Below are 26,055 nucleotides of genomic sequence, written 5' to 3'. Positions count from 1 at the left end.
CATCAAGAAGTCATAGCCAATTTGATGAACTTTTCATTTGAACACTCGTTATAAGTTTCTAATATCTTCTAATTTCGTGGTCTGGAGACAATTAATTAGTTGTGCAGATTTAAAAAATGTTTCTAACACAAACTTGCTAAAACAAACGTAAAAAATAAATATGGTTAGACAGTAAATGAGTAGATAACAAGTGACGTCAAATTAGAAGCTTGAGATTAAGAAAATGCAAGTAATAAAAGCGTTAATACGCTCGAGTTGTTTTGTAATAACATCACAAAACTTGCGAGTTTATAGAAGTGCAACTACTACATCAAATATTCAAAAGGTGACAGTGTTATTACAAAGTAAGGCAACTACAAACTAACTACAAAAGTAGTATGAATGAAATATTTGTTACGTAATGTGGAGCATTTATGTAGCATAAACAGAATACAACAGACAATTTCAGGATGTGTTTAAATTTGTGTCAGAAATATGTTTCCGCGTCGTACTAAAAAATATAATCTAATTTGTTAGCCACAAACAATATTGAAAAATATTTTCTAACTTTAATATCACTCTTCAAAGATGAAATCAACAAAGAAAACCAGATTAAACTGTGTCGAATATTAATTAAGAAATAATTAGTTTGAGAGTTGCAAAAAGCGTGGGGGCGCTGGAAAAAAATAGATAAAATCCGTTGATATCTTAATTATTTGAAGAGACATAAAATTTTTATGATAATTATGACAAATAAAACTGTGTTTATAGCTGCCGCTTATGCGATGGCTACAGTTCTTAATTAAAATGGAAAATAGGGAACGCGTTGAAACGAATTTTAAACACATTTTCGACTGTACCTATTGTAGACTTTTTAAGAACAAAAACTACATGTCGACGGCCAAGTAAAAATTTTATTCATTACTGAACAAGAAATATAGAAAAATCTCCATCTTTCAATAAAACTTTGAAAGTTGCACTTACACCGAATTTATCTCTATCTTTACAGTTTGAAAAGTTGTCCCAGATTTAAGCACACTGTTGGGAGGTCCTTTACGATAAATATAACAAATAAAACTATGTGACGCTATCTTTGATATACCCTCGAAAATAGCTTTTAATTGAAAGGGACGCGCTGATATTTTCAAACGTTTGAAACGCTGCGTTCAATCGAAAACGTGTTTTGTAGCCTTGTTATTACAGTACAATAAATAAAATCTTGTGTCAATCCCAAATATTAATGTCAAGTGATTTTTATTAAAATGCAAAAATGGTGGATGCGCCGGATCATATTTCAAATTACTCGATTTAGTATTTTGGATATTTGAAAAACTACGTTAATTGTGAAAGTTGTACCTTGTAAGTACTATTACGCAAAATTGAATAAAAGAAATCATTTGGGATTGTTAATTATATTGACCTACGAAAAAATAAATTTTGAAATGCCACAGTACATAGGAAATACATTTTTCGCTGTTTGTATTATTTGAAAAGTCATCTCAAATCTTGGACAAATGGATGTAAATTTATGTATACTGAATCCGACGCAGAGAATTCAATAAGTGAGAAATTCGCAACAATAAGTGAACAGTACAGTTTTCGTTGTAAAACTTGGAGATCTGTCAACTAACGTAAGAGTTGATAATTTTTCTGCGGTTCGACATTAATGTTTGCGTGTCAGTTGGCATCTTATTCTCTCAAAAGCCCTGTCAGGATAAATAGCGGTGAAACCCTGTTATACCTCTTACAAGAACGCTCTAAATTATAGCTTACAATCGATTTGATTGGAGAACTTTTCTCAAACTAGAACAGCAATACTGTTCGCAACTATGGGCATTCTCTTTCTCCCTCTTTCCTCTTTATTCCAGAGTTCTAATAACTAACAGAAACCCAGTTATTCGCAGAAAAGTCCAGATCGCTGATGAGCTCTAAACGCTTGAGCGAAATAATAACATGGAACATGTTACATCTTCTGACATCTATTGCGGTTCACCAAGCAGAACAAACAAAATCGCCGAATAATGCACTAAATTGCGTTATTAGTGTTGAGTAGCATCGACAGAATTTTCTCAGCGTTATCGCAGGGCTTTGTACAAGAAGTAGATAACAATTTTTCACATGTTCCAGCTGCCGTCATTAATTTAACGGGAATTTGATCTGAAATATTGGTCTGCATGTGGAGTGTTGTTTAATTCGATGATTGACGTTTTGGGGTACGTTATGTTTGTTCGGGGATTGTACACGGTTTAAGCAGGGCCTCCGTAAAAGGGTGGAAAAGATATAAACCGACAAGGTGAGTCATTGCGGCGAATCCCCTATCACGACCTTTCTCAATCACCTCCAAGATAAACCCAACCTTATATTTTAGATAAGAGTTGTTAAGGTTTCAATACTGCAGCAACGAGGTGATCGGAAGCGTTAAGAAGAAATAATGGTTAATCGGCCGTAAAAAATAATTGCTCTTGAGAGAGTTTGTGATTAAATATTTGTGTAAAGGCGTGACGCTTACAAAGCGAAAAGCAAATTTTTCCTCGACTTTGGACACTGATTGGTGGCTGAAGCTTAACACATTTAAATGAAGACGTGAAAAACTTTGAGAAGACGTTATTCTGACATGTTTATGCGTGGGTAATAAAAACCAGGATTGGCTGTGAAAGTTGTTTTGGGCCTCAAATTTACAGTCAGGATATGTTATCAATGAAGGAGCCCCACACGACTATATATGGAGATGTTTATACATTCTGGCAGCGACTTCAAGCCACATAGAACATTCAAGTTGAATGTGCCGTGGTGGATTTTATCTCCCGCTCAATACCCCGTCTGCATAGCACTCGTAATTCGCCTTGCACTTAATGAGAAAAGAAGAATTAACCCATTACCAATTTTACATTACTCGACTAACCGTATCGCCCAATAATCCCAATCACGTTTCGATATTAGGGAATTTCCTTGAGTAATTAACTAAAACATTATATGAACCCTTCTATTGATTGCTTCTCCTTCCTATTATAAACCCCAAATAAGCCAAATTTAGCACAGACATATTTTATTAGAGATATTTCCGATCCACATAAATAACCACCGCCAAAAGTGAGTCTTCACCCTAAAATGCCAAACCACAATATTGTTACTCTAGGTTACGTTGCGATCCACAGTTCAGGCCAGTAATCAGAATAAATTTTGTTCGTTGTAAATAATTTGAAAAAAGTTTGTTGTGACGGAAATGTTAATTTAAATGTTCACGCGATATCAAAAAGAACTTGCGGCATTTAAAGCGTTATCTCTGCAACAAAAAACATTATTTTTCTTTAATGTACAACGGGGTAATAAAAATAAATGATAACGAGTAGTAACCTTTGTAATCTCCAAAAATAGTTGTTCTGATCTGGAGGCCAACCAGGGAATTAACACATTTACACAAATCTAACTCATTGTAACAAATATTTTTGATATTGTGATGACATAATACTTCACGATGTACAGTAATACAATGATTACTTTCATCTCACAAATCTGCGCAGCAAAACGATTCCCCGAAGTTTGAAATAAATAAAAATAATGTATAATGGATAATGTATAACTCATATTGCTTCGCAGGGAGTCACAGTCTACAACTCGCATCATTTTAAAAATCAGGGAATTCATTATTTTTGCTTGGAACTTTCTAGCAATAGCGTCATTCCAAACACATAACTTGATTTTTACTCGATAAATATTTTATGCTCAGTCGGTGGTAGATCAATCATGTTATTACACTCTGAGAGATCTCACGCATGTTCCTGTACAAAACAATTACATATTTGATCTTTCTCAATGGGAAACTCCAGTTTTTATTTCGAAGAATTGTAACTGGTATCCTAGAATTATCTCACTGACCGGATATTTTAATTTGCCAAATTTCATTGTTACCAACAGATTCAGTCATTCTTGATCACGTCGTACTTCATGGGTATAAGTTAAGAAAACTTTTGACTGCATATTTCATCAAATTTTGTTTATAGTAAACTTCATTTTTATATATTTTTTTAATTAATTTGTCTTTTCATTGTCTTGTCCATTTAAATTCAAGTATGTATATCATACTCGTATATCTTGATCGCTATACATTTTGGTGTACTACAAGGTCCAGTTCTAAGTCCAACATCATTCTTAAGATATATCAACGATTTCTTTATCTTACTCCCGCTTCTATACTTATTTTAATTTTTTTGTCTGTAAATACTTATAGCTTGACAAAAATAGCTTGGCACATGAAATGCGCAGAAAAGGAAACGAGAGAGTGTGTATTAGACAAGCATATGGCTAGGGTCGTAGGTACGGTACACTCAATCAAGCAAATCTGCTAAACAGTCCGGACATGCTATCCATTCTGTTTATAATTTTTCCGTTTATAGATTTCAGTCCGCTACGCATCCATCAGCCATGTTCCAAACTGTTTTTGTAGAGCTGTAAACTATCATTAAGTATATGTATCTACTTTTTGCACCTTATTTGACACGTGTCACCATCTTGTATGTTTAAACTAACTAAAGCATTAATAAACTATTGTTATAATTATGATTTAGTTCGTATGACTATGCTTAAATTATCTTATTAAAAAACATCAATCAATTGTTTTATTTCATCTAATTATGGTGGACTCTAGAGTCACGCTTTCATTGTTATTTGCGGTGTTTCCAAGCGTCCCAGCAGACATCGGAATCATTATCTCTTTGATTTTGATTACTGCATCAACACAACGCATTATTTTGTTAATACCGTAAAATTTAGCATATTTATGTAATAGTGTACAACTAATGGGAAAACATTAATTATTTTATCATTTTAATCAATAGTTTTATTTCTAGCTCCATAAATTGAGATATAAATACATCGCATAATCTAATACTCCTACAATTTAGTTACCAGTCTATTTAATTTAATATAATAATGCACAACCACACAACGTTGAACGTTTCTTTAATATCTTTCAGTAATCTGTAACATTCCTTTTAAATTGAAAAAAGTTTTGATTTAATAAAATATTATTTCTTTAAGTTCGTTTCAATTCAATAATATAATAGTATATTATTATACGGGTTTAATAAGACGCTTTTCACACGAATGTGTTTAATGGACTGATTGTGATAATACGTCTTATTAAACGAGTGTAATGTACTATTTTATCTAGTTAGTTTTACTAATTCCTGTAATTTCGGCTGCTCCAGTTTTCATATTAAACTAGGGACTTTTGCGTGGGTTGGTAACACACATTGACGATTTGTATTTAGATTTGAAAATAATCTAGTAGCCGTGAAATAAATTCAATATCTGTCATTCGTAGCTTCACACTTTACCTTAACACGTGATGTGACACGGCTGATGTCGCCAATGTAACAAAGCTAAAAGTTACCAAAAACAGCTTCATAATACGATCCATTATTAAAATGTTTTAGATATAATAATGAGCCCATTGGTAATACAAAGTGGATAAAATTTTATTAAAATATATATTAAATATAATATACAGGGTGTATCTGAAATAAGTGTTAATTTTAAATTAGTCTCTATTTTTTTGCATGAGAATTTTAATGTTAATTATTTATTTTTTTCTATAACAATGAAATTTTTTGACAAGGCTCCGTTTCTATCTCAACAGAAAATTTTCGCCCTAACCAATAGGCGGGCGATTTTTATGGCTAATTTATTCCAAATATTAAAAATCAATTTGTAACGCTTTTTCGTAAAAAATTCAAATAGAAAAAACGTTTCATTTAACAAGTCTGCTACGTGTTAAAATTAACACACACATTTTACATACACCCTGTATACACCTGTATAAAAATAATCTTCTTTCTATTGAATAAATTCAGAACTCATAAAAAAATTTATAGGAAAATGTGTTACCTTTGATATAGAAATTTGAGTTTGTTGTAGTGAAATGTTCCGAAGTTGCAGCGCACTTAGGACATAAATTTCAACCCCATCTCTAATGAACTATAAAAATGCAAACTTCTCGAAAAGTTATTTTAAAGCTGAAACTTTTGCATTAGAATGTAATTTTTTCCTTTTACGACAAAGATATAAATAGGCATTTCAACATAACAGTCTCTTATTTCGTTCATTTGTTTCAGCGAATGCATGTATAGCACGAATAAGGAAAAATCGTAACTTAATTTCAGAATAGAAATATGGATGAAGCCGAAATGTCATAGAACAGAAAAGAAAATAAATCACATTTTGCACATATGCAAAATACATTACTGGTATGCGTGGAAAAGTGTTGAAACAAATTTGAATATATTTTCCATCAATTATCAGCAAGTTGAGGTAAAGATATAAGTGACGAGGAAATACCGTAAAATATAAATGGAAAGCAAGTCGATGTTCATTATTCTAATGTAACAAAGTTCACGCGTTGAAAATCACCTCTAATGTAATAAAAATCGTTTAGTTGTTAAAAGTTTTCCAACTTAAAAAGTTATTCAACTATTCGTGTGGAAACTTTTATTTATTTTATGAATACACGTTACTAAAACTTTTATTTATGTGATCCACTCCCGGCGTAGACGCATTTTAGACAGGTTCGTACGCAAACATTCAATAAAGGGATGAAGAGTGAAGATTTCTGACAGCATAATACCAATAAAAACTTCATCAACGTAAATACAAAAAAAAGTTTCTGGATTAAGCACTTGCACACTAGTTCAGAAATTCATTAAGAGTTTCCGCAACATTTACTTCTTCTAACTCACCAAGCATTGTTTCAGTGTAATAATGTCTTTGAGTGTAGTAAGTTGTCCGATACTGTCCAGTACAGAAAAAAATGTAAGATTGTGTACTGATTGACTGTAATAATAAAGTTTAAATAGTACAAATTAGATTTACTAAATTTACGGTTACAGAAACGTAAATGTCCAATAAGTGATCTGATCTGTTTCTAAGAATTACGAGTAGGTATCTCCTGAGCCACGAGTTCTTGAGTATCACTTTTGAAATTTGGCCGTCATAATGTTGCATCCGGCTGATGTTCAGTTTTTGATGTTAATCATAGTTGAATGACGAAGGAAACTGCTTATAAACATTGAAGTTCACATGCAACCACAACACAGTGTAAAACTTTGAAGTTACTGTAGTTCAGACTAATCATCCCTAAGGCAAAACCAACTCAGGTGTGGTGAGTATGCTCTGAGGGGTCTACACGTTAAGTTGAACCCCGGTCTAATGATCGAAGTTGCATCAAAGACTCCCATTCAAAATATGTATTACATAATAATTAAGAAACTCAAGTACTAGATGTGGCGTTGGTAAAATCAATTTCAGTTCCGTATTAGGTGCAGTTTAATAAAGCGGTTCAAAATGGTTTTTAGAGTAGAAAAACTTTATTGAAATTTAGTAGACGTAACTATTATTACATAGCAAGTAGTTTACAAGCTGAAAAAAATATCATACTTTTATTTAAAAATAACTTCTTACGGATTTATTTTCTTTGCTAATTATTGCCCACGAACACTTAATTACGTAGTTTTGTTTTCATTTGACAATTTTTGTTTCATCTGTCTTTTCTATAAATTATTACAATTAACTCATTGACATCGACATTAATGTATTTATTTATCACAAATTTATGCAATGAGATCTTAACTGTGAGTTATCTTTGAAGAAAATATTCTTCCCCTCTGTAAATCGTAATTGACATTTCTTGTTCCTTTCATGACAACCCTACTTAATGAAGGTCTGTACCCGAGATACTTTCGGCCGTTTCAAAGTTATTTATTTTTAGTAGTTGCAAAGATATTCTCGTGTCTTTCGTATGATACAGGCCCGATAACTAATTGTAGCAGAGTAAAAAATATTTTCTAAAAAAATTTGTGAACCAAGCGTAAGGACGAACGTGCTCCGTACCGTATTAGGTCCACTAGCTCTAATTAAATTCTGCAAATGGTTCCGAAGAATGTGTTTGTGAAAGCTAAACAATTTTTTGTCAGTACCTAATACAGTATTATGAATTGGTCCGTCTTTTTGTCGATCCGCAGTGTCAGGACAATGATTAAAGATGTTTCTAAGCTAAGTTGAAAAAGGATTACGGCTTTACTTATTTTGTCTGTCTAACCGTGATCGTATTACGAATGTGAAAGCCGGTGAGCTTTATGTTCTTGAATTTCAAATAAATTTGTGTAATGCTAAGCAGGTGAAAACACCCATATAGGTAGATACTCTATACTTTATGTGAGGATTTAGTCCTATTTTACAGCCTGTAAGAGAGTAGCATGCGTATGTACATTATTATTACGATTGAATATATATCGTGCAGCTTTCCTTATAAAATGTAGACGTACAGGCAGTTTTGTTTTTTTAGGATGTTGTGTAAATGCTTTGTTTGGATACCTGCTGTGAGAAACGATATAACAAAAGTAACCAAGTCGTAAACCGGATTCTTAAAATACGGCTGATCATTGTGTTCATGTCTAACAGGAAGAAATAAATTTGCTTATTCTGTTCAATAGAAGATTTCTTTGCCCTACATCATTCACACTGGTTAAAAATTAAAACCCGAACGTTAAACTCGGCTTAAAGGGTTGTAAAGTAAATTATTATAGTCGTAAGTTATGCGCTTTAATCCAGTTTGTTGTACGCCACATTTTGATCTTGCGACAGGTCAAAATTATATTTTTAAGCACACGTTAATTCACTTTCGGTTACACTAATTCAATATTTTTTGTTTCAGGATGCATAAGGGTGGGGGGATGGTTGCTGAATAATTTACAAGTTTGATAATGAAAATGGTGCGTTTTGCTATAAAGGCGGCCGTAATGCTTTTCCTCTATGGGGTGTTTGTCACTTCGAAGGCATCAGGTGAGTTATAAACATAAATTTATCGCAATTTTTAGCCAAACATTAAGCACTCGGGTTACATGACAAAGCGTGTTTTATTCATTTTTTACGCAAGCCCTAAAATTTTCCAAGTTTTATTGAATTACGAGGACCAACTGGACGATTTTTCTCAGACTGTAATAATTAAAAAAAAATGTAAAACTAAATCAACTGGAGAGTTTTTAATCAAACACTTACTACCGGTCCATACAAGCTTCAGTTAATGGAAGATTTTTGCATTGGCGAGGATATACGTTCTATCAGTGCCCTCTATGCCCTGCATCCATTCTGTAGGGGTTAACTCACTCAAATCCTATTTAATTTAGAAATTTCTCTCTGAAACCCTTAAGATTCGAGAACCACCTGCACGATAGACGATCTAATTTTTTTTGTAATACACTTGACTGTAGTTTCGTTGGAATTGATTGATCTAATAATTTAGGGATAACTGGGCATCTCATTTATAATTATAAGGCTGGCGCAAGAAAATGTCATTTGGAAAAGAATGATGAACATTTTCTCGGACTATTCCTATTTGGCAGTTAATTGGGCCACTGTATAGGTACATAAGAAACTGTTTTCGTCCGCTAATTGCCGGAAAGCTCTTCTAAATTAATGTTATGAGCTGAAAGCTCTTAAGTAAAAAACAAGAAATCGAAGAGCAAAGTGTTTCAGACTGACCGTTCCAAGTTTTCGATGTAAAAACTATCTCGCATCCTTGTAATGTTTTGCCACGGTTTCAAATAACTATAAATCAAACGCCGAGAAAATCGCGTTACTGCCTGGATACATGAATCATTTCACTTACTGTCATTTACGCTCAATGTAATTTCGTCGACGTGAGTTCACACAATTTCATCAAATTTCAGTTTGCCTATTTCTGTTTCGTGTTTTTCGTGTAATTATTGGTGAACACAGCAGGTGAAAGTTTAATGCGTCAAGATACATTTCGCTGTTGGATTTTCCATCCGGCGTGGAGCTTGTAGAGCTTCGGACGATGATGGCCATCAATAACGGCGTGTAAATCGATTCACTTCTTTTCGCAATCTACGCTGCTCTCCAAAGACATTTTCAAATCCATTTTCTTTATTCTGAATTATGAAAAACAACGGAGTCAAGTCGACAGGAGTAAGGCGTTGATTGTTTTATTGTAAAATAATTTATTAGCTCTTTGAGAATAATCATGACGACAGTGAAAACAAAATAAGTGTCATAAATTCAACGCAAAATTGCTCCCGCGGAATATTCAAAAATTGCTTTGAAACTTTGCCGTTCCAAGCTGAAAATGGCCAAAGTTTTACTTTTAGGTAATGTAATTATTAAAATTATCTCCTAAACTTCTCACTTATTGTTCTAAAGCAATTTTATTAAGTTGAAATTTTAAGTTTTCCAAGCCAACTTGTTATTCTTCGATACCTTCAACACACAAATAATAAGAAATATTCCGAAAACACGATATTTATTTCCCAAGTCTAACACGACATCTTGAGGGCTCAATTTCACAAAAAATAAGAGTGCTTCTGACATTTTAAGACTTGTTGACGACGAATTGTCCGGAGAACGTCTATAAGATATCTGTATGCGAGGAACTGGCCATCTACTGTTATTTTATAGCATTCATGTTGTCTCTATTATACAAAGTGCCCTCTACTCTACTTATCTCAGTACTTTAACCAAATTAATTGCTTCTTAAATGTTTCATGGAAATTTTCCGGCAAGCTTGTAAACCGTTAGCGTTGCTTAGCCGCATAAACTGAATTATCTCACCGTCATCAAAAACAAACGGCATAGTTTTCACGCCGCAGTATGCCCGACAATTAAAAACGTAACACAATTTTCAACCGCAAAATAAATTATTGTCCTCAAATGTCGCGTTCCCAAAAGAACAAAAACCCCAATTTCTAAACACTGCATTTAAAAATAGCCTTGAATCAGGAGTAAATTTTAACACATGTAATTCTTGACCACATTTTTGACAGAAAGATTCTGCATCTAGTTTCCGCAAGGTGCGCTCGTGCAACGTCTTGTTGTAAAAGAGGTTCACGTTGATCGAGACGAGCAAATTTCTTTCAGACTTGAAGTATTCTATTCTGGATTGCTTTCATTTTAAACTTGCTCGCTTGGCGATATATCTTATAAATTCAGTGTCGAGAGAAGACACTGTTCACACTTCTGTGTGTTTTGAATAAAATGATCCCCCTCGCTGACAAAACTAATCGACACCACATTGTAATGTAAGAATTCAATCACAGCAAAGGTAGAGATAATTTGAGAATAATTAAGTGGCACGTAGTCCCTGGTTGTGTTTCTGTTGATATAATTAGTAATTTGCAGTGTTAGTGCTTATAAGTCGGTTAGTTAAATTTTGAACCCCCATTTCCACCTACCCCAGTATTTACGACGGCCTGGTGATAATTTTAAAATGGTTGTTCTACTAAGTTTAATACATTTCTTGCACAAAAATATGATTATTGTAGCCCTTGAGCACTGCTTAAAATGCCATGTTATTCTCTAATATATTTTCCAAGTTTTAGATGTATGTCCTGCAATAAAACATTTTAAAAAGCTGTAAAAATAATACGCGTAAGTTTTTAAAGTCGGTTACGTGTGTTGTTGACATTATTGCACACAAGAGATTCCGCGAAAAAAAAATAGTAGTTTTATGTAACACCCGACCTTACGCATTCACGCAACGTCAGTAGTCTTTAAAATTCCGAATGAGGAAACTCTCAGAGGTGGAATTTATTGAGCAGATACTAGTTTTCCGCCATATCAGATGTGGTACAGAGAACTCTGGCTGGATAGAGGGACTCAAATAAATTGAAGAGTGTTTGAGGATTATTTTTGAGGTTTTTACAGAACACGGCGATGTATTTGAGAGCGGAAATAAAATGCAACGAGAGTAACCGACAAATAAGCACTTTGTATTGTTATTTTTCAGTTGATAGCTGCGGAATGTATTCCTTTCGGTGCGGTGAAAAATATTGCGATTCGAAGTCAGCAACACTTTCAAAGCAAAGTAGAATTTCGTGAAATCATCGGCGACGGTAGTTGCAAGCAAAATAATAAATTAATTAAAAACTGAATAGAGTTTAAAAGGTTTGAAACTCTTGATTAAAATTTGAATCCGTACAGTGCCAGACTAAAAATAAAAGACACACTTATCAATTTGTTGTTGATGACGATTCAGTTCTCAGTGTGGAATGCGACTTCCGCGACAAAATGGAACCTTCAGCCAGTGATTATCCGCGATGAGAAAATTGATTTTGTACACGCCGTAAGCTGCTTGTGACACCTGTGAGCCAACTAAATATTATAGAATAATAAATTTAATCGTGTGCTATACGAACGCATTGAAAGTTATATTGGTTTCCCAATCGAACGGCACGTGGAACAAGCTTTAATAAATCTGAAGACCGGGATCGAGATGCAATCAAATGCAAAAACCATCTTGGCCAGCAAATAATTATCTACTGTATTATGTAAAGGGTTCAGAAACTATCCTAAACTCAACTATGCAACCACAATGGCGTAATCCGTGTTGTTATTATATCACAAGATAATAGTAATCCGGCCGTCGGCATCACCCTGTAATTCTAGTAGTACTTTTGTTAAAGCCCCTCAGCCAAGTTTCATTATGCTTCGTTAATTATTTTAATAAATACCATCACTCTTTTATATGTTGTTTATGTTGTAATTACGCCAGTCAAAAAATGTTGCCGAAAATTAGTTTAGCTTCCTCTCGAGCAGCTAATTATGGGTGCAGCTGAGTGAGGCTTCGGGAAATCAATTTATCGTTCTTGTGTGATTAGATTCTAAAGTAGCAATCGACGGGGAAATTGTGATGAATTATCAAGGTACTGTTAGCGACAGCTGCAACCAATTGCAATATGTTTTGTTATAGGCCATAATTCTACATACGTTCTACTAAACTGTAAGCCATTTTACGGTAAAATACCACTTTGTCAGTCTTTTACTTTACGTCAAGTACAGAGACTTCACTAAAACAACTTATTGCGGCTATAATAAACTTTCATTGATTTCGAACTAGCCATTAGAGGTCGGTAATTTAAAGCACATTACCCCTCTACCATACGAACATTTTCATTTTTTCCGTCTAATTTCTAAACTATTGATTGATAATACCGGATTTTGTAGGTAATTTTTCCATTCATTAAATAAAGCAATTTTAAGTTGTAGAATAGAAAAATAAATCAATTACCTACTAGATTGTATTAAAAATTAAATTTACCATTATAAAATTTTATTTGTGAAATAAAATCGGAATATTTTAATTAAAACAGGGTATTTCACGATTGATAATTAGCCCGATGGAATTGAAAATGCCACCTATTTCCGAAAAAAACTGGATATTTTAATTTCAATATGCAGCTTTTGTCCGGAAATGTATTGTGGGTTGCATTTTCAATTCCGTCGGGCTTATTATCACTCGTGAAATACCCTGTATATTATTTAAACTACCGTTTCGTTGTACCTTGTTGGTTTTAGAACACTGTCCACGACTGCTAAACGAAACTTTTTGAACAAATGAAAGTATTTTCAAAATTACTTGTCAACATTGTTACCGTCATTATTATTTTATTTTTAAGTTTAGCCGGAATCGCAAAATTTGTCAAAAAAGTGGTGAATAATTTGTCGAAATATCTCATCTCCAGCTATCCAAAGCTAATATCAAATCTCCTCCAAGATTTCAGGGATTTGGTATAATAAATTGCTCACTTTGCTATTCATCATATCCCACAATTATTTAGTTGGCAATCGGTCAGGAAAACGTGCGAAGCATGAAAAAACGTCAACCTTAACATCTTTTGGAAATATTTTAGTAGTCTCGCATTATAACGGAAAATGACATTATTGATCTCTAACGCAGGTTCCCACCATACTGAGATAATCAATATGTATTAGGAAAGACTCGACGTGTAAGTTATAGTATCCTGTGTCATAATAAAGGAAATAATACACGTGTGGTGATCCATAATAAAGTGAACATTAACGTGTTCTTCTATATCTATAACCTCTTAGAGTCATCGCACAAATAAAGTGATCCATATTTCACTATATGCATAATTTATGACTGAAAGGCGATTAGTTTATCCACGGTGACAAAAAAGTGGGACAACTTGACTTAGCCAATGTTCTATTCAATGCATTATTGATCAACGTATATATTTTGTATTTATCGGTGTTTAAAACTATAAATCCTTCGTTGCACTCTATTAATAGCCGATAACATAAATTTATCGTTATTGTGTATTGAATGCAACCTTCGATAAAAACATTTTGGTGACTACTAACTAACTAACTAATCAGCTATCAAACGATTCCGGTATCTGGACCATAAATGACCAATGTGACTAGTTGTACTATCAGCATTGTTACTACCAACGTCACTATCGCATTTGACGATTAGACTATCATTTTGACGATACCTAATGTTTTTTTTTTAGTTTACCTATAACCAAATCTGCAAACGAGTTTTACTGTATACATACACTACTCGGTTATTGTTATTTCGAGAAATATCCGAAGGGACATTTTAGGTACCTCTTTTTTCCTCAAATTAATTATTTTTGTCTATTTTCTTTCATAAAAATTAAAAAAAATACTTTCCATATTATTTGTGATCATATAAATAGTTCATTTTTATACCTGGAAAGGACAATAAACGTAGATTTCAAGTTAAAAATTCTCATACATTTTAGTTAATTCTGTTTATTTCCATGTTTATATACATATGTTTATATATCAAAATAGTTTACATTGCTAAATTTTTTGAAAATATTATTTTTATCATGATTGATCGATTTATGTTTACATGTTTTGCTCCGCTTTACAATACATACCTGAATTTAAGATTTTCCTTTTAAATTTATGTTTTATAAACTTGTAATTCCTAACATACTCCTACAAGAGAAAAAAGTATAACTTTTTAAAGATTTTTTTTTATTTCATAACATTAACAACTGCGGTTTATAAATGTGAATGCTTTTTACTTTTATTTACAACACAGAATTCCATTTACGTTTATTGCATTATAAATATCGGAGTTCTGTAATTTTCTTAAAAAAGAAATTTGTTTTTGTTTCGTGTGAACAAACGCCCCTGAAATCAGGTAGCAAATGAATGCAGAAGTTCGTAATCAAATGTAAAACTCCAAATTGAGAGAACACTTTTTTATTGATAATTAGGGTCACCGCAAAACCTTTCTTTCTTGCTCGTTGTTGTGGTCGAAATATTTGCTTACTTTGTTGTATTTTTTCGAGCTGATCCAACCACGCTAGCTCTTTATTAGGGTATCGGTGAAAAAGTCGATTCATCCTGTCTGCTTATTAGTCTTCTGTACTAACATTTTCTTTTTCTATATGTTCCTCGTTCGCCGGAAAAAATTGCACCTTGCGATAATAGGCTATTCAAGTTGTTGAATCGCTTTTCTATTTCATTATGGCAGATGTTTTCAGTTGGTCGTTACAAACTTGTATAAAAGAAAGCCGGATTAAAATTTTGGAGATGGGAAATAACTTCGACCATTATATAAAACCAATCGATATTTCATAAACCAATAAATGAAATATTTCGGTCCAATTTCCATTATAATTGAATTTCACGATTACGAAGCTATAATTCGAGGAATTTTATTTTTGGGGTGTATGAGCAATTGGAGTAGCTTTATCTTTGTGACGATTTTTAAAACGAATATCATGTTTCCTGCGAAGTTTTCATTTCCCTGTTCGTGGGTCGCTAGAAGAGGATATTTCGCTGAAGGGGAAAGTACAAAGTCGGCAACTAGGTTCATTGTTTCTGGTTTGGCTTTGGAGGGCTGTGATTGTACTAGAGGCGTCTTGTATGGATCCATTAAAACGCACATAATTACATTACTCACAAATTTATTAGTTCAGTGGTTTAATCTTCCATTTTCATTTTAAATAATGACAATGAAATTTCGTGCGCTCTTGCCAAACATTAAGTAATTACATTGAAAAAGTTCGAGGCGATAAACAAAATCTTCCGGCCAAGACGCCCTCCCTAATTTTTCTCTCGGATGATTAATTAGTAACTCGACGAAACATAAATCGAAAATTATGAAATTAAACCGAATAAACCGAATAATGCATCCAGATTTGCTCCATTTTCGACTTGCTCACTTGCAGAAGACTAGGCGTAGATTTAGAATAATAAAGTCCGTCTCAGGTGTGAAGCTACGATACTAAGCCTCTAAAGCTCCAGGTCCAATACTCTAATAGTATTATGGCGCCAACCCTGCGAAACGTATCTTCATCATTAAGGAAATATTCCAGACTCATGCACTCGTCGCATCATGAGGACTTTTTGCTTTTCATTGATTTCACTCATGCATACAAGATGATAACACTTCTCTACCTTCCGGCGCTATTAATTAGAAATTTCTGAGAGATCGGGAACCGAGTTCTTCATTGTTACGTTTCAAATTCGAACAAATCGAATTTACCATCTCTCCCCCGCATCAGACCAATTAATACATTATTCACTATTAACGTTAAATACCTCATCAACCTAATTGTTATATCAGGTGTATGATCTATTCTAAAACGTTTACGATCCCACACAAATTTCCTAATTGCTCCTACAAATATACAAAAAAAAAAGTAATAATTTTTTCCTTAAAAAAATCGTCTTCTAAAATCATCTATTTTAATTGTTTCATGAACAATTAACTTACATTTTTTACACTTTATTCTAAAAAAATCCTTACAAAAGATATTTTAATGATTAAAACTAAAATTATTGGTTTCTGCAATAAATGGCCTAAAAATCAGGCATGCATTTATCTTATAGTTATTGTTCTGATGATGCTAATTTGGTTGGCTAAATTATACATATTCTACTTTTAGGGATATGTACTAAAAATTCTTATATTTTTATTCTGTTCATATTTAGGTATAAATGTACCATTTACAATGTAATCAAAAAGAAAACAAGTCAGAGCGGCGGTCATGTCGTAGCTGAATTCTATGCAAATAAGCGTTCAATGCATGGCCGTGACAATTAAACTCTATAATAAATCATACCTCATGAGTTTTAGACGTTGGAATTATAATTGTGCATTTTGTTATTATTATCTGATAATGGAAAACATTTATAGAATAAACAAGAGCAACACTTATATTCGTAAGAATGGATAATTTACCAGTTTTATTGCCAAACGCGACCCCACTGGTAAGCAGATTTTTGGCTGAAATATCAAAGAAACGCCAACGATATGCTGTTGTTAACCTAGAAAACTACTTTTCGATTTCGGCAAAGTTTACAGATGTTTACTGTAATTGTAAACAACAATAAGTGGTAAAATGGGTTTTACCATTGAAGATAAACCATTAATTAATTGAATTAATTTTTAAATTTTTTTTCGAGAGTCAAGCTCAGTTTCAATAAAACAAAGGATGAGGAAGCACTCTTGATTTGTTTTCTTTTTGATCCCTCGGTATATATTTTGTACCTAAAACAATTTCATTTTAGTTTCATTATTATGCTAGATGTTAATTAATCGTGGGTTAGTAAAATGGTGTTAATAATTGCTTCAGTAAATTACAGCAGTTGTTCATATTAACGATTTGAGTAAATAAATATTTAACATAATTATTGTTTTTTTATTTTATAAAACACATGCTTTTTTGAAGGGTTTTGAAGGATCCTTTTGAATTCCTCTGTGAAATTAAAATTAAACAAAGAGACTTTTAATTTTAGAGTTTAGAGTATATTTGCAGCTTCGTATAATCTTAAGATATTATTTATTTCTTTCTAAAAGTGAATTTAAAATTTCAAAGAAAAACAATTGTTTGGAAACTTCGAAATCCTTAATAGATTTTCTTCGAAATTACGTCTAAATTCATGTTAATGTAAGAGATTAATATTAGATGTAGATTCAATATCGAAGAAGGATCAACTTTTTTAATTTACAAAGTTTCAGACATTACGTAGAACGCCATTCCTTATCAAACATCTAAAACCGCAGCCGGATGTTCATAATCCATATCGAAAAAACACCGTTTTAATGTTACTGAGTGAAAATTTCAAATTATACCTTAACTATGGACATAAAGATGAAAATTTCCAACTTGTTGGTTTACTACTTCACTTAACTTTGAACACATTAAATAAACAAATTTATATAACATTTTTCGTACATATTTGCAGACCGATTTATGAAAGGTCATTTCAGGGGAATTTTTACTAACATATTTTTTCTTGAGATGTAGTCCTCGATAAAAATGTTCTTATTGTATAAAACATCAAATAAAATAAATGAATTCCTTGACCGAATTGCTCAATTTGTCGATATAAACTAGACGTTTGAAAATAAATAAGTAGTTTAGTTTAATATAAACTTAGACAATTGAATTGAATTTATTTTGAATTAAATCTCAAGATGTAGATTTAGTCGATCTATGTAGTTCTCTAATGCACTCTGTATAGCTGTTAATAACACTTCGAAACTCATCTTTACATGGGTCAGTAATTCGTAATGTCAACTTCTACATGTCAAGGAGCAATGAGCAACTTCATTACAGAAACAACTTGACCGTGGACAACAAAAATCTGTTTCTGAATTGATTCGCACGGATTTTGATCGTTACAGTAGATGTGATTGTGATGAAAGCTGTCCAGAAGTTTTAAATGAGATGCCATTTTATTTATTCAACAAGTATTGTTGTTAAACACATTTTCTTGGTGGTGCATCCGGTTTCGTATATCTTCCATTAATTCTGTTTACCTAAATATAAATTTAAATTATAAACGAATTTATGCATAAGATTCATGAATCTCCACGGAATGCCTACAAAACGACTATATATTTACCCCGAGTCTCTGCACTATTATATGTAAATTGTTTTCCCACACCAAGAAATGTCGTTAGTTGCACTTAGTTTATTTTAGCAAAAACCAACAATTTATTCCACCTTTTCGTCGTGAGCATTTATTGTCATTATTACTAGTTTTCAGAGTCAGAGTCGTAATTTAATTAGATTATTGAAATAAAGGATGAAAATTATAGAACGGGACCACGAAGGTAAATAATCAAGAAATATAATTTCATTTTCTTTGTTTTGTTGAATCTGTTACGAGGAACGAAATGTGGGTGTAGAATTAAAAAATGGTGTAAGAATTTATGTCGTGATAAAAAAGATGAAGACTATTTACAAGGCGAACATAAACAAAAACCCAATTTAATTATGTTCAGGACATTCGGAACGAGTGGGGTACAATTATTTATGTACAAAGAGCATAAGCAATTCGTGGCAATAATTTTGTTAAGTGTTTCACTTTTCAAAAGTAATTAAATGTCGCAAGCGGTGTTTCTCTAGATAAATTCATTAGCCGACTCCATGTTTTTAATAAGCAAATGCGTATTTAAGCAATATCTTAAGACGAGCTTTTAATGATTTGAATACAAATTGTCGAGAAATCAGGTAAGCCGAAAGCTGTTTTGCAGTTTAATTTACCGTTAAGTTCGAGTGATACACTAAAGACTTTTTAATCAGGCATCCTGAATGACAATTTTTTCAGTCATTTGAAACAATTACTTTCAACGGAGGACGTTAGCTTTTGCGTTGCACTTAAGATCCTTCACAAATAATGCGGCTGCCAGCGATTAACTCTGTAGTAAAGGAATATTGCAGCGACGGCTGACAGAGGAAACTTTTCCAGACTTAACAAATATTGTGACTTTTTAAACATTTTCTTTATATCCGGATTGTCAGTTGCATAAAATATACAGTGATTAAACATGATAATTAATTTAAAATCAAATATTTGCTTTAGCTGATATCTAACAAGAGCTTGATGTATTGCTATTGCTGGTATATTAGCTCTACGTAATAAAACATTATTGATGTTTCAGGAGTAACAAAATTTACAGTGAAAATCTAAATTCATATGATCCGAAATACATTATTAAGGACTCCAATACTCCAATAGATAAACACCTAGCCCAGACTTTAAACCTATCGAATGTGCCTGGAATCGTTTTAATTCCGTTATCAAATACGTCACAAGCATTAACGGCCAATTAATAGCTAGGGTGTTAATAAACGTCTAAAATAATTCCAAAGTAAATAATAATAATGGGGGTAAGCAACAAAGCATTTTAAAGTATGTATTTTAGTTGCAATTCGGTTTGTGTCCGTGGCTTTTGTTGATCATTGAGTGAAACCAAAATTTCCATTTAAATTACGTCTTTTTATTAATTTATGGTTCATGCAACAATTACTACAAAAATAAATCAAAATGTTATGAAAATCACGTGACATACATAATAAAGTGTAATATTTTAGCTTTAATTTCCAATGTGATAAAAAGCAAACTTGAATTTTGCTGCATGTGTGTATCTTTAATTTTTTTACACATTGAGATATCAGATTAATAAAAACGTAAACATATACAGGGTGTTTTTCGAAGTTGAGGCGTTCCTTGTAACACGAGTTACTATACAGGGTGTTATTGAAATGCGCGGCAAAATTTTAACCACGAATCATGTAGAACTCAGAAAAAATATTTAAAAAATTCTACGTTGTCCCACAACCTCGTAGGTAAAATTTCGGCACATTTCAAAAATATACCCTGTATATCATATTTTATAAAACGTACGCTCAATTAAATGTCATTTTGTTTTTTGACCGAATTTTTTAAATATTTTTTCCGAGTACATTACATTACATTACATACATACATTTTTCCCTGTACATTGTTCTTAAGAATTTTAGCCTAAATCTTCTCGGTAAAATGTTTGTATTAACGGAGATAATTGATTGTATGTTTTTATAGTTTTCTAAAATCTTGAGTCCGGTCCTACCTATTTCACCGCTGTACTAGATTAATAAATTGACGTGGCCCAGGATGGTGTCTTTCCGGTAGGTAATCGCTTTGCGCACTCCCTGGACGCCGCAGCTGCATTCTGATCTGTGAGGTCGTTATTTTCGTAATGATAAGCCATTTTGACTAATTAGATCCGTGCTCATTTTTTTTTTGTCAATTCTAATTTCTAACAAATCAGCAAGACCGCTTTAAAAAAAATGTATCTTCATTCCCGTACACATTTTACTCAGATGATTTTGGCTAAAACTCTTTAGAACAACGCATACTATCACATGTTAAAAGGAACGCCTCAACTTCGAAAACACCCTGTATGTACATTAGGTGTATGTTTTTATTTATCCAATCTATATTTTAAACTTCTTATAAGTACGCAGTATACGATGACACCGAATTTTAAAAAAGTAGAAGATTTGATGAAGAACAAAAGCTAATTTTCTTAAAGTTTCTGAATAAGTGCAACGTTATTTATTAACAAATGGCGACTCTATATCAAAATAAAAAATATCTCAGTTATGAAGAAAATATGACAAAGCTATAGTTTGTCCAGCGAGAGATTGGTTCACATAAAAATCACTAAATTCTACGTAGCGAAAGTAGTACCTGGCGGACGTAAAATTTGAAATATATCCTTCAAGCAGTAACATTTTTGCCCTGAAATTATGCTTTAATTAATGTATTACTACAATTCAAAATCTCCCAATCTCTCGCTGAACGAAGTATACCATATTTTGCGAAAATACTAGTAAACATTTTAAAGATAATTTGGGCATTATGTTTAAGCAGTACATGTTTGTGCAGATTTTTGCAAAATGTCAATTAGTTCCGTCGGACCGGTCCTTATTTCAGAAATCTGCAATTCTAATACGACTCAAATTTTTGATCGACATGATAATCAAATTAATTTGCATGGATAATGTTATTCAGTGATTCACAACAAATTCTGCCGGAGAGAAATATTTTGAATGAGAATAAAGCCCATAATGAAATTAATCAATTTACATTAACTTGTAATTTGCATTAGTCCCCTGACCATATCAGATTTCCCTACACGTGCAATTTATATGTTACAAATTAAATACATCCCATACAGAAAGATTATGTTTACAAACAAAATAGAAATTCTGCTAATAATAATGGTATGAAATCCCCAATAATAAAATATAACGTGCAAATACAGATCATCAATTTAAACTAGTATTAATTTGAATAAAATTTATCAAATGTGGTTGTGATTAATTTGTAATTGAATTGACCCTTATAGTTAAATTGTATGGTTTGATATATTTTTATTACGGTTTCTGCATTGATTAAAGTGCCGAGTGCCGAGAATGGTTTACGTTGAAAATATAATATTAAGGGTTATAGAATTTTACTTGAACATTAGTCGACTTTCCAAAAGCAATAATACCGTTGAGGGTAATTTACAATTTTCACACTCTGTGGAGTAAAGCTGTAAGAATGGCGTTGCCCTTTTCATCAAAGCATCTGTTCTTGTCTGCATTCAAATAGAATAAATAGAAATCATTAAAGTTTTGAAACTGTTGAAGGATAAGTGAGTTTTAGAACCCTCCCAGATAAAAGAGAGAATAAAGCCACAGTATGAGAACCAAAAAAAGTATAAACAAGTAGGAAGTTGTATTTTATTCCATTCAGTCTTATTGGTTGGCTAAAATTATGGAAATACTATTCAAGTGTATGCATATAAAACCTCGCTAAAGCTAGGATGTTCTGTACCTATAGGACATCAAACAAGGATTCCATTTTATCGCAGTACTCGGCTACTTTACATCCTGTTTCGCAGAAATGAAAAATCGATGGTCATAATGTTTGAGTGTCTAAGCAGGTGTTTGTTGGAGTATGACCAAAAACGAATTCCAAAGAGCAGAAATATTTTTTAATTAAGAGTTCGAGCCACTTAAACGGCGGCAAAACAATAAAGGCAAAAGTATACACAAAGTTTCAATTTAACGCATCCTAACGATTTTTTTCTTGGTAAAATTTTGGATTAAGCGCATTTGCAATTTTAAACGAAATTAAATTTTAACGTTTTCACGGTACACGGAAAGGGAGGGCTTTTAGTAATGTTGAGTAAATGCGAGGTGTGGAGGCTTTTATATGAATTTTTCCTGGAATATCGGGCGAAATTTTTTTAAAAGATACATAAAACGTGTCGCGTTTATCGACGGTAGAAGTTTATTGGTTTGTGGATGCGCTATGCAAATAAAAGGGTAAACAGACAATGGAAGAAAGATATTGTATTGGCACTAAATGTTACGTAATTGGATCTACCGACTGGTAGGGAAACCCTCAATAAAACATTTCATCGGTGATTCGGGTCGACAATAACAAGCGTTGCCGGACGCAGATTCGAATTCAAATCAATTGGGTATCTACCCGACTCTATCCAAATCGATGTCCCCGACCCTAACGTATTAGTAGGTTAAACATTACAAGAAACTGACGTCGCAGGTTCAATATTAATGATATTCAAGAAAATCGAAAATTATATTAACCATTACGGTTACTGTATCTTACCGAACAACAAGAAACTTTCTTCAGAAAGACGACAGAAGTCAAGGAACAGTACTGCTAAAATATTAGTTTCGAAGGAGACAGATCTATTGTTATATGCGCAACACATAATAGTAATGACATATTTGCTAGTGTGATTTTTGTTTTCTCTACTAAAATGTAGCAATGAAATTTTGATCCAAGAATTCTCCCTGCAGTAAGTCGGGTTTAACGTTTTATGAGAAGTAAACTTAAAATAAGTTAAAATAATTAAGTATTTCAGTAAGTTGTCAACTAGTTCAAGACTTCTTGATTATTTGTCATTTTTTACCTTTCTTAGTCTTTACTAAAGTAGCAATGTTAGTAATATTGGATCACTATAATTAGAATATAACATTAAAATTATAATTTGAAACAAAGAACCTGAATTGGTTATCCAACTATAAGATTCTAATTATATAACTTAGGTACAATTTTGAATGATTCAATAATTATAACGAACGTTCAAAATGTTGTGATCTGGTGTTTGCTGTTAGACTGTAAATGTCAAATGACATTTATTTGGCGAACAGGTAATGGGGTGTATTATTTCCTTTGTAAAAAACAAAAGCAACTTTTTAGAACTAATCAAGAGAAGTTGTCCTCGTTTTCTTAGTACGCCACGATGATTTAACTTTAAATTAACGATTCAATTCAACATTGAAATAATAATCAAAGTGAGGTTATGTATCTAAAGGAAATGTCAACTAAAAAGACGATGTAGGTTTGTAAAAGAGAGAAACTACAAGGTGATCAACAAGAAAACAAATCAAGAGTGCTACCTCACCTTTTGTCTTAGCTTGATCGTACACATATGTATACTTGCTATACACAGTCGTTTTATTGGTTGCCTAACTATCGGAAAATCTATTATTAATAATTAGTTCTTTATCTTTAGTTGTAAAACCCATTTTACCACTTATTATTCTGGGATAATTGTTGCTTACAATTACAGGAAACATCCGTAAACTTTATCGAAAGTGAAATTTTTTTTCAAGGTTAACGACAACACCGTTGCTTTAAAATTGACGTTTTTTGACAATTCACCGCAAAATCTGCTTACCAGTCGCGTTTGGAAATAAAGCAGGTAAATTACCTATTCTTACAAATGTAAAATGTTGCCTTGTTTATTTTATAAATTTCCTCCATTTTCAGATAATAATAATAAAATGTACATACAATTATAATTCCAATGTCTAAAATTCACGAGGTATGTTTATGATAAAGTAGCGTTTGAGACCACAAATTGTCTACGGGTCTACGCCCATGCATTGAACGCTTATTTACATAGAATTTCGCTACGACATGACCAATAATTTGCAACGCCTGCTCTCATTTGTTTTTTTTTTGATCATTTTGTACGACTTGCTTGGTCACTATTTTTTTTAACTTTCCATATGTCTAGTTAGTCTTATAATTTTACAGTATTTTGTTCAGAATTCCGCAAAAAAAGAACTATTGACTAAAAACAGCAAAAATAAAAATTTCGCTAAAGTACTCAATTAAACTCCAAACTTCTGACAATTTTATCGTTCACCCAGTACACAATCGCACTTCACTTTGAACTCTTAACTTGTTTGGAGGATTGTCGTGGTAATGTCTCTTATTCAGGTGGATTTCGAGGACTTGTCTCTTCACAACTTCTAGTGCCTACATAGAGGTTTGGGTCCCCCGAGTTGGTTTCTGGGGTACACTTCTCAGAAAGGTTCTCTCCAATAACATTTCACCTTCTACTATAATTGTGCGATTAAGGCTTCTCGGAATTGTGAGTTCCAGTATTGAAAATTTTAAATTTCACATGTACCTTTCGATTTAGTACTTCTTGATAATTATTTAATAAAAATAATATACATATATATTTTTTTATTAGAAGTGCAAAAAAAACAGCCGAAGTCTGTCTATTGTCTACAGTAACAGTTAAATTAATTTATACCATGTATAAATGGAAAATGAAACAATTCGCAAAGTTAACAAAAAAGTAAATTTAATTTTATGCTATTAAATAATTAAATTGTGGGATTAATGAAAATATTGAATGATAGAATAATAAAAACAAGGAAGAAAAAAAGAAAAAAGACTGTCGAAAAGTGGTTGAGTGGTATTTTGGTAAAGCTAAATGCACACTGCTTCTGAACACAAGCTAAGGGGGAGAATCTGATAATTGCTTCTTGTGAATAAAAACTCATAAATAATATTCATAAAGATGTTCAGTTTCAAGCCAGTGTAATACATATATTTAATTATTGAACTTTTATAGCAGCAGTTGATTATCGAAAATACCAGAGTCACATAGATTTTCTTAAGTTTGAAATTAATTATACTAATATTTTTGAGAGCGATGTAATATTTTTGCTCAAGCTTTGTCACAGGTTCTTTAAAAATAAATTTCCAATTTTAGAATCTGCCACTCGAGTAAAGACCAAAAATTCTTCTTTATTATTTTGTTTCATACAAACAACGTGATCGATGACTAAGTGTACATAACTTTCAACCTTATTCCACAAAATATCAACAGAATTTGTGGAATTTCTCTCATATTTAATGGTTCAGGTAAATCGAAAATATTCACGAATCAGTGCTTTTATATTTGTTTTTCACTGCATTTGTAACTTTGTTGTAAATTCGTTTCGTTAATTAGTACCGTCATATACGGGGTGTTATGGAAGCCCACGTAATACATTTAATCACCAATAGCTCTCGTTAAAATAAACATTTTTTTATTTATCATTTTTACTGCAAACTGTTCAAAACAGAGTTAAAATTAAGAATAATTTTAATCCTAACACCATTTTGTTGCACGCG

At 32.4% G+C, this 26,055-nt stretch overlaps 1 protein-coding gene across 1 annotated transcript in view; it reads left to right on the top strand.

Annotated features, from left to right (window-relative positions):
* LOC138140002 (uncharacterized) overlaps positions 1-26,055 on the top strand; it is a 168,409-nt gene that overhangs the window by 47,539 nt on the left and 94,815 nt on the right. The window contains exon 2 of the mRNA XM_069060651.1: positions 8,687-8,814. Within this exon, the coding sequence (XP_068916752.1) occupies positions 8,736-8,814 (79 nt within the window). The 5' untranslated portion in view covers positions 8,687-8,735. The remainder of the gene's footprint in view (positions 1-8,686; positions 8,815-26,055) is intronic.

Source organism: Tenebrio molitor, chromosome X, assembly GCF_963966145.1.
Source record: "Tenebrio molitor chromosome X, icTenMoli1.1, whole genome shotgun sequence".
NCBI classification, from domain to species: Eukaryota; Metazoa; Arthropoda; class Insecta; order Coleoptera; family Tenebrionidae; genus Tenebrio; species Tenebrio molitor.
The sequence above is the reverse complement of the archived record's forward strand: the minus strand, read 5'-3'. Positions and strand labels throughout refer to the sequence as shown.